A 16420-nucleotide genomic window follows, 5' to 3' on the forward strand; every position below is an offset into this window, starting at 1 on the left:
TCCTTAGTCCACATATATTCCCGAGACTGCTATCTTTAACTATGCACACAACTTTCTTAATTTCTATATGACAACTGTATTGGCTTCACCCTTTTTAACCCATTCTGTATATGTCATCCATCCAACATGTGCCGTGGTCAAGGATGATGGGCGCTGAAGCTTAAACCGCCCAAAGCCCTGTGGGTTAATCCCCTTTGTTCTCAATCAGAGAGAGAGAGAAAGTGTGGCTTGGCTCCGGGTCTGAGGACCGTGTTCTTACCCAGTTGTTTGCGCTGGACTCTGTCTTTCAGAATGGCCAGGGGAGCCAGCCCTTCTGGCATGTGGTCGTACAGCTGGGAGAAGGCCTTTTCCTGCTGGTCTTCGTCATCATTTTGATTCACTGCCGCGGAGAAAATAAACATATATGCAAGGGAGGATAAGTGCCTGTTGACTTTCATTTCCTGTCTGGATCGCATGCCTTAAGGCCTGAATTGCTGCTCTCCGTCTTCCAAAACCAGTTTTTTCAAAGGATTACTATCTGTGTTAGGTTCATATTTCACATTGCAAGCCAGTGTGTGTGCATTGAGATTGCTTTAAATCTCCTGCACATATTCGCTAGTAAAACTGTAATAAGTGAATGAATAGTAATGGAAATCAGGCAGATTTCATTGCTTTGTTCATTATTTTTAAGTACTGTCCAAACAGCTGAAGATGACAGGGAATCCGCTCTGGGTTTTAGACAGAATTTTAGAAGAGCTATCTAACATGCTTAAACTAAACTCTCTATTATAGTAGGGGTGGTATTTATAGTACTAATATCAAATGTATTTCCCTCAGAGCTGCTAAGAGGCAGACTGTCTGCAATTCCTTACTCCCAAAGACTATGCCCCTGTAGAAGAAATGAAATAGAAACAATAGTACACATTTTATTGCAGTGCCGCTATGACACAGTGCAATGTAGCCAACTTTCATAGAATCATAGAGTTGGAAGAGACCTCATGGGCCATCCAGTCCAACCCCCTGCCAAGAAGTAGGAAAATTACATTCAAAGCACCCTCGACAGATGGCCATCCAGCCTCTGTTTAAAAGCTTCCAAAGAAGGAGCCTCCACCACACTCCGGGGCAGAGAGTTCCACTGCTGAACAGCTCTCACAGTCAGGAAGTTCTTCCTAATGTTCGGATGGAATCTCCTCTCTTGTAGTTTGAAGCCATTGTTCCACATCCTAGTCTCCAGGGAAGCAGAAAACAAGCTTGCTCCCCATGACTTCCGCTCACATACTTATACATGGCTATCATGTCTCCTCTCAGCCTTCTCTTCTTCGGGCTAAACATGCCCAGCTCTTTAAGCCGCTCCTCATAGGGCTTGTTCTCCAGACCCTTGATCATTTTAGTCACCCTCCTCTGGACACATTCCAGCTTGTCAATATCTCTCTTCAATTGTGGTGCCCAGAATTGGACACAATATTCCACGTGTGGTCTAACCAAGGCGGAATAGAGGGGCAGCATGACTTCCCTGGATCTGGACACTATGCTCCTACTGATGCAGGCCAAAATCTCATTGGCTTTTTTTTGCTGCTGCATCACTTTTGTATCCAATCATGTCCTGCACGACCTGCCATCCCCTGCAGAGGATTGTTAGATATCTTTTAGAAACTAAGTGCCACAGGGTGACTTGCTCATAGTGGCAAAATTCCTCACAGTGGTAACAAGGCTGAGAAAGCAACTAACCTCTGATAGGGTTATTACTTGAAACCGCTGTATCTTGTACAACGGACTTCTCCTGAGATGGGATAATTTATAATGACTTGGTTTTACTGATGGGTCTATGGACCATAATAGCATGTTGCTGTTGTTGTTGTTGTTGTTATATATCACAGAATTCTGGCATTTGAAGGGACCAACAAGAGCTATTGAGTCAACACACTATCAACTAAAGAAGTCCTAGAAGATGCCCATTCAGCATCTGCCTCAAGACGTCCAAGGAAGGAGATCCCACCACCTCAATCTCAAACAGGGCCTTCTCGGTGGTGACCCCCCGCTTGTGGAATTTGCTCCCCAGTGAGATTAGATCGGTGTCCTCCCGTATTTCCTTTAGGAAAAAACTAAAATCGTGGTTTTGGAACCAGGCTTTCAGCTAGCAGGCGCAGCAGCACTTCGAACATGGAACTGGACCATACGACTGTTATGATAATTGGAAACGGCTATGTGTTATGTGATTATATAATTAATTTTACTGTTTTGAATCTTTTATGTATTTATGGTTTTATACCCTTGTTTATTGATATTGTGGCATCGAATTGCTACTTGTGTTAGCCGCTCTGAGTCCCCCAGCCCCGGGGGTTGAGAAGGATGGGATAGAAATGTTTTAAATAATAATAATAATCTATTCACTTCCTAATCGCTTCTAGGTATTCACTTCTTTTTTACTACAAGGTCCACCCTTCTAGTTAGTGTGGTAATGTGGCACTGCATAGTCAACATCTGGGTTGCAATAATAGCTGAGACAGGGCACGGGTTGCCTTCCCCTGGGTAAGGTAAACAAAGAAGTCAACGTTCATACTTACGCTGGTGGTCACCCAAAATAGTTGCAACAAAATAATGCGCTAAAGCTCCGAAGTGATCTGATTTGACTTGAACCAGTTTGGACCAAGAGTAAGGGATATTTTCCTTGACGGGTGCTTGATTCATTGCTATATTGACGAGCAAGTAGGTCTCTCCAACCTAGAAACAAAGCACAAGAGGCAACAATGAGTCATCACTCAGTCATTAAGATCTTAGTCATTCGTAAAGTGTTGAAGAGAGGACGCCATTGGCCTATCTTTGGAAGCACTCTAAATGCTTACAAATGTGGAAGCCTGCAAGTCAGTCAAGAACAGACTTTTGGATCTTTACTTTCATAATAATCTGACTCTTGCAGGAAAGACCACTTGTTCTCCCACCACGTCTTTGATTCCGTGCGAGCGTAGAGTTACGGAAGCTTATTATCTTTGCATTTTGATTAAATATAGAGCTGGCCGGGCCAATTTGGCCCCTCCAGGTGTTTTGGGCTGCAATTCCCACAATTCCTAACATCCAGAAGGCTGTTAGGAATTGTGGGAGTTGTAGTCCAAAACACCGGAACGGTCCAAATTTGTAGCTTACCTTGGAAGCTTCCTGGGCCATTTTCACCAGGGTGAAGAACTCATTCCGTATTCCCGGAAGGCAAATCTGTTCGAAAACGCACTCCTGTGCCTGAGCGAGCATCATTTTGGTCAGTACGCTTAGCATGGCGGGACTCATGTCATAACTCGGTGTGTGAGTGAACGTCTCTTTGAGATAATTTAGGACACCTGAAAGGGGGTTGGCAGAAAAGGAGGAAAGAAGCGGAAGACTTATTATTGTTAGGGAAAACTAAAATAAACAGCAGAGCATCCAAAAACAAACAGGATACAAAAAAGTTGAGCATTAGCTCATTAGTGAGCAAAGCGTGAAGTGCTGTGTGGTGTGGCTGCAAAGAATTCAGAGCTCATGTATGTGGCCCCCCGCCTGTAGAACATGCTTCCAAATGAGATACGATCGACCCCATCCCTCCTGGCTTTCAGGAAGAAAGTAAAATTGTGGTTGTGAGACCAGGCTTTTGTTCCGCAGACATAAATCAGCACTTTGGTTGAAATGGACTGGAAAGGCGATTTACATGAGAATACGGATTTATTGGTAATTAATGCCTTATGTATTTTATGTATTTTAATGGTTTAATGGTTTGTTTTAACAGTTATTGTATTTAATGGTGCATATGTAATGGCATCAAATTGCTGCCATCCTGAGTCCCCTTTCGGGGGTAGAGAAGAGACGGGATATAAATACCATAAAATAAAATAAATGTGGTTTTGTCCATGCACTGTAATGTATTTTTTAAATTTTGGCTTTTACAGTCTCTTCTGCTGTGTTTTTCAGTGTTTTTATGAGTGATGGTCACTCGTTGGCCTTAAAGATATATTGTGTCCAAATTTGATGTCAATTTGCCCAGTGGTTTTTGAGTTATGTTAATCCTGCAAACGAACATTACATTTTTATTTATATAGATCTATATAATTCAGATTGTTTATTATATTGTATCAGTGTGTACTGGTATGCAGTTTTTCCTTAACTCTATGTTGCTTGAGGTTGTGGGAGGGACTGCAGACCATGTGATCAGATCTGGGACTATTCAGACTGAGACTCCATTTTAGAGTCAGTGTATTGTATAGCCAGCTGTGTTCAGGTTGTGTTCAGTTTGCATTGAGAGTATGCATTGGGCATAAGACAGAGAAAAGACTAGAAGAGAATGCCTTAGAGAATTTACTGTTTAAAATTTCAACTGATAAGCAATGTACTTGTATGCTGAATACATGAAGTTTGTGAGTAAACCAGATATGGGTTTTTGAGAAAGTATTTGCAAATGCAGTGTAACTGGCAAATATAGATCCACGGAATGACTGGACAATGCGACTGGAAAACGATTTTAGTAAGGAGACACTGAGGATTTAAGTTTTTATTGGTTTTATATTATATGTTAAATGTTTTTAATTACATTTTATGTTGTTGGGGGCATTGAATTGTGTCGACTGTAAACTGCCTTGAGTCACCTTTGGGCTGAGAAAGGCAGTATATAAATACAGTAAGTAAGTACGTAAGTAAAGTAGGAGGCAAAAAATCACAAAAGGTTTCTTTACAATAATAAGAAATACTGCAACGGCATTTCTAATAACCAAGAACTGGGTCTGAGCTACTCTAACACCCATCTCTTCTAAGGTTTCAAGAGAGGGAAAACTCAATCACTGCATCTCTCCTGACACACAGAGAGAGTTCTCAAAGAACACAGCACATACTCTCCAGACTAAAGTATAAGAAGGCAGAAGTCAATAAAAAAGCTTGCAATAGAAAAGTATCCATTTCAAACAACTAATCAGAATGAGAGCAGAAAGAGAGAAGAGAGATATATTCCCAACTGTCATTCAGAAGACACAGGGGAACCCTTAGTCTGTACTAAACTAACTAAACTGTTCCTCATTGAGGACTCGAGACTTGAGCAGTGTGGGGTTGAATCCCAATAATTATACTGGAGTCTTTCACAAAGGATTATATGGAGAGGAAAATCAAGGAGAAAGGTAAGTAGAGAATGCAATGAGGAAAAGCACCTAGGTTGCTCCGCACACGGATTCGGAAAACCACCTGTAGGGAAGCCTGAGGTTCAGCCACTGCTGGGTTACGAGACCGAAGAAGTAATGTCAACAGAGCCAAGATAACATCCATACAAAACTATCCCTTTGGAAAATGAAAAACAAATATTGGCTGCCGCACAAGCACTAAGTAAGGCTTTCTGGGACTGAAACCTCATCTCCGCAACTGGTTGGTCAAGTTTGCCAGCAAGTTTTAATTGCTCAATAAAGGCTTTGTTGCATTTTACGGACTTCTTGATGCCTCTCCAAATGCATCAGTAATATTTGGTACAAAATGCACTTGCTGCTTTTGCATTGCATTTCCTTTGGAGGGAGAGGGTCTTGGGATCCTATTAAAAGGTCTACTCTCATTAACAAGATTTTTTTCTGGGAGCAGGGGGGGGGGGGGAGACGGGGATATAACTAGCATTAAAGGCAAAGACAACAATCTGTTTCTCAGAGAGCCCGGAATTTTAGATAAAACTCTATCAAATCTTCCATTTCTGAACAGCTTCATATACATATCACTCCCAAAATTACCCAGGTGCCTTGCGCCCCTTTCTGAAGGTTCTTAAGGCAAAGGTTTTTCCCATCGCTTTGTATATCACTCCCAAAGTCCACAAAAGCAAACAAAGAAACCCTCAATTCTGTTTGCTTTTCTCTGTATGTACTTATCTCATGACTTTTGTCTCTTAAATACCAGATCGTGTTTATAGTTGAAAATCATGGCAATAATAATAATAATTATAATTATAATTATAATTATAATTATAATAATACGCTTCAGGTCCAACTTATCTTGGAGACTGCATCTCCTTTTACTAACCGTAACAGGCTTTAAGATCTGCCGGGGTGGCACTTCTCTTGGTCCCACCTCCGTCTCAAGTGGTGGTGACGAGAGAGAGGGCCTTCTCAGGGGTGGCCCCCCAACTTTGGAATGCCCTCCCGACGGAAATCAGGCTAGCCCCCACCCTAAAAACCTTCCAAAAACAATGAAAGATATGCCTTTTTTGACAAGCCTTTGACCATGTTTAGGTTCTCCAATAATACAAATGAAGACCTTTAGATTTTCTATCAAGGATTTTACAATTCTGAGATCGAATACTGCTGTTTTTACCTGCTGCATTCACTGTGTTTTATTGTTTTTAACTATGGGGTACTGGGAAATTGTGATGTTACGTTGACTGTTTGTTGTTTATGCTTTGTTTTGCACTTGTTGTATTTTGCATGTTACACTTTGAATATTCTGTGAGCTGCCCCGAATTAGTACACAGCAAACAAGATCACTATACTGGCTTTTGTATTTGGTCACACTTCGGACACATCTAGGACAGTGTGATGTATCGGCCAATAATGCCAATAGTAGGGTGGCCTTTTGCAGCTGACAGATGGCAATTTTGTCAGTGTCGATGTTTTTAAGGGCAGGCCAAGGTCTTTAGGCACTGCACCCATGTGCCGATCACCAGTGGGACCACCATGACTGGCTTGTGCCAGAGTCTTTGAAGTTTGATCTTTAAATCCTCATATCGTGTCAGCTTTTGCAGTTGCTTCTTATCAATCCTGCTGTCCCTGGGATTGCAACATCGACGATCCATACTTTGTTTTTTCCCACGATCGTGAGGTCAGGAGTATTGTGCTCCAAAACTCTGTCAGTCTGAATTCGGAAGTCCCAGGGTAGCTTGACATGTTCATTTTGTGTAATTTTTTTCAGGCATTTGATCCAACCAGTTTTTTTCACAGGCAGATGGTATTTGTGGTAGTATCTGAGCAACGGTGTGCTGGTACGGCTGTACCAGAAGCTCCAGCTTTATTTGCTTTGTATTAAATGTTTGTTTGCAGTCCAAGGTTTCAGGGACTCTGCAGATAGGTGGCTTCCTTTGGTTGCAGTTGTAGGGCAAGTCACCTGTCCATCATCGTTAACTTTTGGTTCCGTCCCTTGCTCAGGGCAATTGGAAAGGGAAGGGAGCCATTTTTAGTTAGTCTCAGCAAGGAAAGCTAATGTACAGGACATGTGCAAGCTTCCCCTGTACAAAAGCTTCAACCCTTAAGACTTTCTGGGGGAGAACCATCTTAAGAGCCTCCAAGGATTCTAAAGATTTCCAGGGAAAGAGCCCTAAAGCTTTGAAGAATTTCGGAGGGTAACAGTTTGGAAGACCAAAGATCTCCAGCTGGAGAATATCTAAGCCTTTACTGGTAGGTCCACTCGGTGCTTCGAGACGCAGTTCAACCCGGTAGCGGAGCCCACATCAGTAAGGGTTAGATTACAGTCAGCCTGGGAGAAGTTAAAAAGGCGATTTTCCTTTAAAGTAAAGAAGAAGTTATTGAAGACAGTTGCCTGTCCTTCGTGGGCAAGTTTAGGAAGCCACCAGTTGCATAAAAGCCTGGAAGCATTTGGTTAACTTTATTGAAGACAAGAAAAGTTTCTGTTTGATTGTTCATTAGTAAAGGACTTTGTTATACTTCACAAGCCATCTAAAGATCATTTGTGGTGGAAAACCTCTGAGAACTTCTCTTTGGGCCCCTGGCTTCCCGCTGGGCAAAGGTTGCACGTTCTAAAGGAAATTCTTTACAGGCCCAGCGCGCGACAGAACAAACGGTGTTATGCCTCTGCTTATAGTCTGTTTGCATGATCTTCTTGCAGCAGCTGAGGATATGATCTATTATTTCATCTGCTTCCTTGCAGAGTCTACATTAGGAATCTGTCGTCAACTTTTCAATTCTGGCTTTGATGTTATTGCTTCTAATGGCTTGTGTTTGGGTTGCAAGAACCATGTCCTCCGTCTCCTTCTTCAAAGTTCCATTTGTAAGCCACATCCATGTTTTTTCCTTATTTTGCTCTCAATTTTTCCCAGGAACTGTCCAGGGAGAACCTTCTTTTGCCAGTTTTCTCTTCTAATCTCCATCGCATTTTTACGGTATTCACTCTTTATCTTTTGGACTTTAAGCAGTTTCCTACTATTGACTTCCATCAATGTTGGTTCTTGACTGCCTTCCACGTATTATTATTATTATTATTATTATTATTATTATTATTACTGTGGAGATGATTAAGTTTGTTTCTGGAAGAAAATATCTGAACATTTAATAATACAAAGAAGAAATACCCAGAATGACAACAATGGGATATTACTGCTGCATTTAAACTGAGGAGGGTTAAGATGTGAATGTTATGGAACCTCCACTGCAAAGAAATTAATATACTAATAGATGACATATTATTAAAGTTGCCTTGCAGCGAGATTGGTAACACAAAGGTCAAGACCACAATTGTGAAGATCGACAACTGGTTAATAAGGGGCTAAAGTAACTTAGGCTTCCTTTAGACTATCACTCATTAACCATGGTATTCATATTGCCCTTTATAGAGGTAAGGCAAGCAAGAGAAACAAGAGGGTGTTGTGTGGGTTGCGGGCTGCATGGTTGGGTTCTAGCAGCACTTTCTCCTGATGTTTAGCTTGCTAACGCTGCTAGAACCCAGCCGTACAGTCCGCAACCAATCAAAACCTGAGTGATTCCGGCTGTGAAAAGCCTTCAACAATACAATAAACAAGAGGAAATAAGTTATGTTGCTCGCAATAACCCACAGTTCATTCTTACCTGCAGCTTTCTGAAATGCATCGATGGCCTTTTGCAGCCCAGCCGCTGTCTGCCGGTTGCACCTCGTACCAATCTGTGTGTAGAGCGCGCCAATATTAAACAAAACACTAGCCTTTTCAAGCAACAAATTGTTCTGACAGACAGGGACGCCCGTGAAGCAGTCATACCTTTTGGACAAAAGGAAAAAAAAATCCAGAAATTAATGAAAAGCACACAAGACACATATGGGAAAACACACTGCGATGGGTTGCTTCTAATACGAGAGAGAAAACATGACACAAATCCCTCATTAGTAATGCAACTACTGCTTTGAGAATTTGTGTTGCTAGATCTACACCAGTTGTTCCCAACCTTTTTTTGACCAGGGACCACTTTGACCAGAGACCACTCTCCAACATTCGACACCTTTCTGGAATGTGACCTTCACTAACTCCTGGAGACACAGACTGATCAATTCCAGGACTTAAAATCTCATATTGGCTCGCAGGCCCAGAGTTCCCATGATCCACTTCCTGTTAGGGATTCCTCATCTTCGGAAGAGGAAGGGGAGCAGGGAAGTGCTCAGGAATTGGAGGGAGAAGAAGAATCAGAGGATGAGGGTTTGAAAGTGCCCACATCTCTAGAGAGATGAAAGGAGACAGAGCAGTCAGCTAGAATAGCTGCTAGAAACGTTGAGCTAATTGGGAGATACCCTAGCACCTCCTGCATGGGAATTCAGGGCTATAAATCAGAAGCAGGAGCAGTCAGCTTTCGCTGGTGACAAGGACTCTGATGCTGATGTTACCACTCCAATTGAACCTGCTTTGTGTCTGCTGCTAAGAACTTAATGATCATTGTCCGTTGTCTGATAGAAGATTGCTGTTTCTTTTGGGACTTTGTAAGAGGCTTTAATTTGTGTCTGCATTAAGACTTTTCAACTGCATTTGCTTATCCTTTGTGTTTGCTGAAGTAAAGCATTCTTCTTTTACTTTCAACATTGTATTAAGGCTGTTCTTGAAGGGCAGCTCAGGACGCTTCCCCATTTACATCGATATCAGCCACGACCATGGGCTGAACTACAACACACAATTTCTAACAGCTAGTAAACTGGCCGGGATTCCTAGGAATTGAAGTCCAAAATACCTGGAGGACCAAAGGTTGGGAAACACTGTGTTAGATCAACAATGTTCTATTTTATTGTTATTTTTTAAATGGGGAAAATGCTCTTACCAGGTAAATAAAATCCCCAGGTTTCTGCTGGGCGAAAAAAACCGAGTTTCTATAAAGCCGAGCTGAACAAAGTAGCTTATCAACATTTCAACTCCAGATTCATCTCTGCTGGGCGTACGGCAAGCCTTAGAATACACAAAGCATACATGAGTCACAATATAATGATACGGATCTATCTCAATGGGTATTACAAGAGATGCAGTGTTTTCAAAAGAGAAATGGAAAATTATGGAACAGGCTTTCTTAAGACTGAGATTATTTTGTCAAGCATAAAATAGCTCCTATGCACTCAAAAGTAAATGCAAAGTAAAGGGAATTAACAGCCCAAGAATAACAGAAGGTAACATTAATGGGTAACATTAAATAAGTCATACTAAGGCCCCTTCCACACAGCTGCATAAAACCCACATTTTCTGATTTGAATTGGGTTATACTGCAGTGTAGAATCAGATAACCCAGTCCAAAGCATATATTGGCCATGTTCCAGATGTATTCTCTCCCCCTCACAACCTCTGAGGAAGCCTGCCATAGATACAGGTGAAACATCAGGAGAGAATACTTCTAGAACATGGCCATACAGCCCGAAAAACCTACATCTACCCATTCTCTCCCCCATCTATGGCAGGCATCCTCAAAGATTGTGAGGTCTGTTGGAAACTAGGCAAGTGAGGTTTACATTGGGAGAAAGAACTCTTGTCTGTTGGAGGCAAGTGTGAATGCTGCAATTGGCCACCTTGATTAGCATGTAATGGCCTTACAACTTCAAAGCCTGGCTGATTGCTGCCTGAGGGGAATCCTTTGTTGGGAGGTGTTAGCTGGCCCTGATAGTTTCATGTCTGGAATTCCCCTGCTTTTTGGGTGTTGCTCTTTATTCACTGTCCCGATTTTAGAGTTTTTAATACAGGAGGCCAGATTTTGTTCATTTTCATTGTTTCCTCCTTTCTGTTGAAATTGTCCACATGCTTGTGGATTTCAATGGCTTCTCTGTGTAGTCTGACATGGTGGTTGTGAGAGTGGTCCAGCATTTCAATGTTCTCAGATAATATGCTGTGTCCAGGTTGGTATGTCTGACCTCTCTGTTTGAGTTAGTCTGAAGTGCTTTTCATGTTCCTTGATTTGTGTCTAGGGAGTGCTGCTGCGCTTGGTGGTTCCTACATATCAGGACTTTAAAAACTCTAAAATCAGGACAGTAAATAAAAAGCAACACTCAAAAAGCAGGAGAATTCCAGATAAGAATCAATCAGGGATAGGACACAGAACAATGGCTTCAAACTACAGGGAAGGAGATTCCACCTCAATTTTAGGAAGAATTTCCTGACTGTGAGAGCTGTTCAGCAGTGGAACTCTCTGCCCCAGAGTGTGGTGGAGGCTTCTTCTTTGGAGGCCTTGAAGCAGAGGCTGGATGGCCATCTGTCAGGGGGGGGGGGGTTTGAATGCGATTTTCCTGCTTCTTGGCAGAATGGGGTTGGACTGGACGGCCCACAAGATGTCTTCCAACTCAATGATTCTGTGATAGGGCCAGCTTACACCTCCCAAAAAAAGATTCCCCCAAGCAGCAAGCAGCTAGACTTTGAAGCTGGAAGGCAATTTAAATGTTAATCAAGAATGCCTACTGCAACATTCACATTTGTGGATTTCACAAGAATAAATCAGGGCCAGCTAACACCTCCCAACAAAGGATCCCCCAGGCAGGAAGCAGCCAGGCTTTGAAGCTGTAAGACCATTAAATCAAGATGGCCTACTGCAACATTCACACTTGCCGCAAGCAGACCAGAGTTCTTTCCCCCATCCTGGACATAATTCTATAGATATATACACCTCACTTGCTTCTTTCCAACAGATCCCTCAACATCTATGGATGCCTGCCACAGATGTGGGCGAAATGTCAGGAGAGAATGCTTCTGAAACATGGCCAGACAGCCCAGAAAACTCACAGCAGCCTAGCGATTCTGACCCTGAGAGTCTTCGACAACACAGTTTAAACAATATTAAAAGTCCCAGCCATTGCTCTGGTAAAGATAAGCCAAAAAAGCGTTAGCATACATTTCAAAATATACAAACATACAAACATTAGAACAGGACTAGATATAAACCTTGTAGTGATATGAAGCAAATTTGTATTACAAGATGAACCTGCTTATCAACTCCATTTGTATCCCACCCTTCTCTCAAGATCTCAAGAAATGTATGAGGGATATGCATGTTAATGTTATCCTCATAAACAATCTGGTAAGGTAAATGGGCTGAGACTTTGTTCCAAGTTGAACCAATGTCATTTGCAGCCCTGGGGAACAGGACGAGAGTTAGCAAAGCCCAATATAGTATTCCCCTAATAAACAGAATTTACTTGTCTTAAATCCATGAGATCGGCAATTTCATTTTCATATTCAGAACCATCTTCGCTGTAATGTTCCAGAATAAAGTCCTGAAAAACAAAATAAGAATGTGCCCTGATGAGTTCAAAAGAGCTTTTGAAGATAATCTGAGAAGCTACCAACAGGAACTGAAAGGCCTTCCTATCCCTTGAAATCACATATATATTTAGACCAGTATTTCTCAATCTGGGGGTTGGGAAACTTGGGGGGGGGGTCATGAGGGGGTGTCACAGAGGTCACCAAAGACCCATCAGTGGGAAGTTATCCCAATTCTATCGTTGGGGGAGTTCAGAATGCTCTTTGATTGTAGGTGAACTATAAATCCCAGCAATTACAACTCCCAAATTTCAAGATCTATTTTCCCTAAACTCCACCAGTGTTCACATTTGGGCATATGGAGTATTCATGCCAAATTTTGTCCAGATCCGTCATTGTTTGAGTCCACAGTGCTCTTTGGATGTAAATGAACAACAATTCCAAAACTCAAGGTCTACTCCCACCAAACCCTTCCAGTATTTTCTGTTGGTCATGGGAGTTCTGTATGCAAACTTTGGTTCAATTCCATGGTTGGTGGAGTTTAAAATGCTCTTTGGTTGTAGGTGAACTATAAATCCCACCAACTACAACTCCCAAATGACAAAATCAACATGCCCAACCCTACCAGTATTCAAATTTGGGCATATTGGGTATTTGCGCCAAATTGATCCAGTGAATGAAAATATATCCTGCATGTCAGATATTTACATTTCGATTCATAACAGGAGCAAAGTTACAATTACGAAGTAGCAACAAAAATAATGTTATGGTTGGGGGTCACCACATGAGGAACTGTATTAAAGGGTTGAGGCATTACAAAGGTTGAGAACCACTGTTTTTGAATTATTTTAATGTTGTTTATAGTTTTATTCTATTTTAATGCCGAGTCTTTGCATTTTTAAAACTATATTACAGTGATTTTAATTTGTAAGTTGCCTTCTAGTCCAGAGTAAATATATAGTTAGCAACGACAAGAAGGATGGACTTTTAGTTTCAGTTCATTTGAGCTTTGATTTGTTTTTGGGTTTTTTTTAATCAGCATCAATCCCAAATTCCCAACAATTCCATTGTATGGAATTGTTCCATTGTATGTATGATGAGTCCATTGTATGAACTCATCCCTAGAAATGTGTAAGAATTTTGTTTTGGTTTGTTTGTTTTTAATCAGAATTTACGAACATTTCCTAAAATGGAGACGTGGTACTTGGATTGTAGACCTCACACCAACACACAGTGATGTAACCGCCTATATTTCAGAGGCAAACCTGGCTAAACCTCCACTGAGTATTCCTTACTTAAGAAAACCTTATAGAATGCATGGGGTCACTGTAAAGTGACAGGAGACTTGAAGGCACATACGCATAAGGAGACTTGAACCATGATAAAGCTCAGAATTTGCTCTTTAGAGCTTGAGAATCCACACCATCTGCTTTACCTCCAGCAAAACCCTACAGTTCTGACTAATTCTGTCTAAATGGGAGGGTTAAAAGAGGACAAAACACGCTTTGAGTTCTTGGACACTTTGTTGGTCAGGTTACATACATTCTCCAAGAAGTACTATTGCTCAATCCTGACATTTACTTCCCTTCTGGCAAAACTTGCCTCCTTGCCGACAGATCTGTTTAAATACACAGGAATATGTCTGATGTGGATTTGGGGAAGGAGGAATTAGCAAAAGCCAACCATGAGACAAAACTCATTTAGAAAGAGAAAGAATGAGATCCTGATTAGCCGTTACCTTCCCGCAGAAACTGTACCTATTGATCTACTCACATTTACATGTTTTCGAACTACATGGTTGGCAAAAGCTGGGGCTAACAGTGGGAGCTCACCCCACTGCCTGGATTCGAACCGCCAATCTTTCGGTCAGCAAGTTCAGCAGCTCAGCGGTTTAACCTGCTGCGCCACCAGGGGCATATTAGCCCAAAGTATACATTTCTGGTAAAAATAATTAGAACTAGCTGTACCCTCCACGCTTTGCTGTGGCCAACCTTCCTTCTTTCTCTCCTTCGTTCCCTCATTCCTTCCTTCCCTCCCTCTTTCCTTCCTTCCTGTCTTTCCTTCCCTTCTTCCTTTTCTATCTCTTTCCTTCCTTCTCTCTTTCCTTCTTTCCTTCCCCCTTCCTTTGCTCCCTCTTTCCTTCCTTCTTTCCCTTTTTCTCTCTCCTTCCTTCCTGCTCTAACTTTCCTTCCTTCCCCCTTTTTCTTTCCCTCCCTCTTTCTCACCTTTCTTCCTTCTCTACCTCTTTCCTCCCTTCTCCCTTTCCTTCTTTCTTTCCCTCCTTCTTTCTCTTCTTTCTTTTTTCTCTCCCCTTCCCTCCCTCTTTCTTCCCTTTTTTCTGTATTGTCATGTAGTGTTTCGTCATTTAGCTTTTTGGTGCTTTTTAAGTCCCTTCTGCTGTGTTTTTCAGTGTTTTTATGAGTGAAGGACATACATTGGTTGTTACGTGTATTGTGACCAAATTTGGTGTCAATTCCCCTAGTGGTTCTTGAGTTCTGTTAATCCCACAAACGAACATTACATTTTTATTTATATAGATTACATCTTAAGATACTGTACCTTCAGAGGGACAGAGAAGTCAACATCCTTGGTTTCTTTCAAGCCAAGTGGGATCAGAGGAATGCTGAAAGCCTGCCTGTATTAAAATAAAGAAAGTTAAATAAGTTTTTAAAAATAAAATGTACATTCTTTCCTTTGGCTTTAAGTTTTCTTTGTGGAGAGAAAACGAAGAGGTATAAATAAAATTATTTTTAATAATAATAACAATAACAATAATAATAATAACCATCTGATTCTGACAGCCCAAGAACAAGCCATTCGAACCCATGCCATCAAAGCCAGAATTGAAAAGTCGACAACAGATCCCAAATGTACACTCTGCAAGGAAGCAGATGAAACAATAGATCCCATCCTGAGCTGCTGCAAGAAGATCGCGCAGACAGACTACAGGCAGAGGCATGACACCGTTGCTCAGATGATTCATTGGAACTTGTGCAACAAATACCATCTGCCTGCCACAAAGAACTGGTGGGATCACAAGCCAGTTTAATCCGGATTATTGACTAAATTTGATTTACAAGCTAGAAATTGCTGCAATCTTTGAGTTTGACCTGAGGCACTGAAGAAAGTGTCTCTGAGTCTTGTTTGTTTTGCTTTAATAAACTATTGTTTTGGACATACTCCTGTGTCTGGCTCTTTAAGGCATCTGGGTTCCAACACTTAGATTACGAGGTGGGACGAGGAATTCCCTAAGTATTTCAAAGTATATAAAGGAGAAGTTTTCATGAGATATGTTGTGTCCCCATAGATTTCATTGTTACAATCTGTGTATCTGTCAGTTGCTTGTCACACAACCAAATAACAAGCAACGACGATGACATCTCTTCTTCCATGCAACATTGAAAGATGCAGCAGTCAATCTGCAGTCTTCTCTCGGGAACGTTTTGTGTTCTCCAAAGTACTTTAGTATTGGGTTGTTGTAGGTTTTTCCAGGCTATATGGCCATGTTCTGGAGGCAATTTTTCTCCTGACGTTTCGCCTGCATCTATGGCAAGCATAGGATGCTTGCCATAGATGCAGGCGAAACGTCAGGAGAAAAATTGCCTCCAGAACATGGCCATATAGCCTGGAAAAACCTACAACAACCCAGTGATTCCGGCCATGAAAGCCTTCGACAATACATTGAACATCTCTACGGGGAGAAACTGTTCCAAGACACACGGAAATTGGAGAGGATGCTTGCCATAGATGCAGGCGAAACGTCAGGAGAAAAATTGCCTCCAGAACATGGCCATATAGCCCGGAAAAACCTACAACAACCCATGGATTCCGGCCATGAAAGCCTTCGACAATACATTGAACATCTCTATGGGGAGAAACTGTTCCAAGACACACGGAAATTGGAGAGGATGCTTGCCATAGATGCAGGCGAAACGTCAGGAGAAAAATTGCCTCCAGAACATGGCCATATAGCCCGGAAAAACCTACAACAACCCATGGATTCCGGCCATGAAAGCCTTCGACAATACAATACTTTAGTATTTGCCT

The 16420-nt window shown here is 41.7% G+C and overlaps 1 protein-coding gene across 1 annotated transcript in view; it reads right to left on the reverse strand.

Moving 5' to 3' along the window:
- RHPN2 (rhophilin Rho GTPase binding protein 2) overlaps positions 1-16420 on the reverse strand; it is a 66197-nt gene that overhangs the window by 12708 nt on the left and 37069 nt on the right. Inside the window, exons 4-10 of the mRNA XM_060788072.2 lie at positions 14933-15008; positions 12310-12387; positions 9963-10087; positions 8754-8920; positions 3121-3308; positions 2544-2700; positions 260-379 (exon numbers count right to left, since the gene is read on the reverse strand). Of these exons, the coding sequence (XP_060644055.2) occupies positions 260-379; positions 2544-2700; positions 3121-3308; positions 8754-8920; positions 9963-10087; positions 12310-12387; positions 14933-15008 (911 nt within the window). The remainder of the gene's footprint in view (positions 1-259; positions 380-2543; positions 2701-3120; positions 3309-8753; positions 8921-9962; positions 10088-12309; positions 12388-14932; positions 15009-16420) is intronic.

Source organism: Anolis sagrei, chromosome 8, assembly GCF_037176765.1.
Source record: "Anolis sagrei isolate rAnoSag1 chromosome 8, rAnoSag1.mat, whole genome shotgun sequence".
Classification (NCBI taxonomy): Eukaryota; Metazoa; Chordata; class Lepidosauria; order Squamata; family Dactyloidae; genus Anolis; species Anolis sagrei.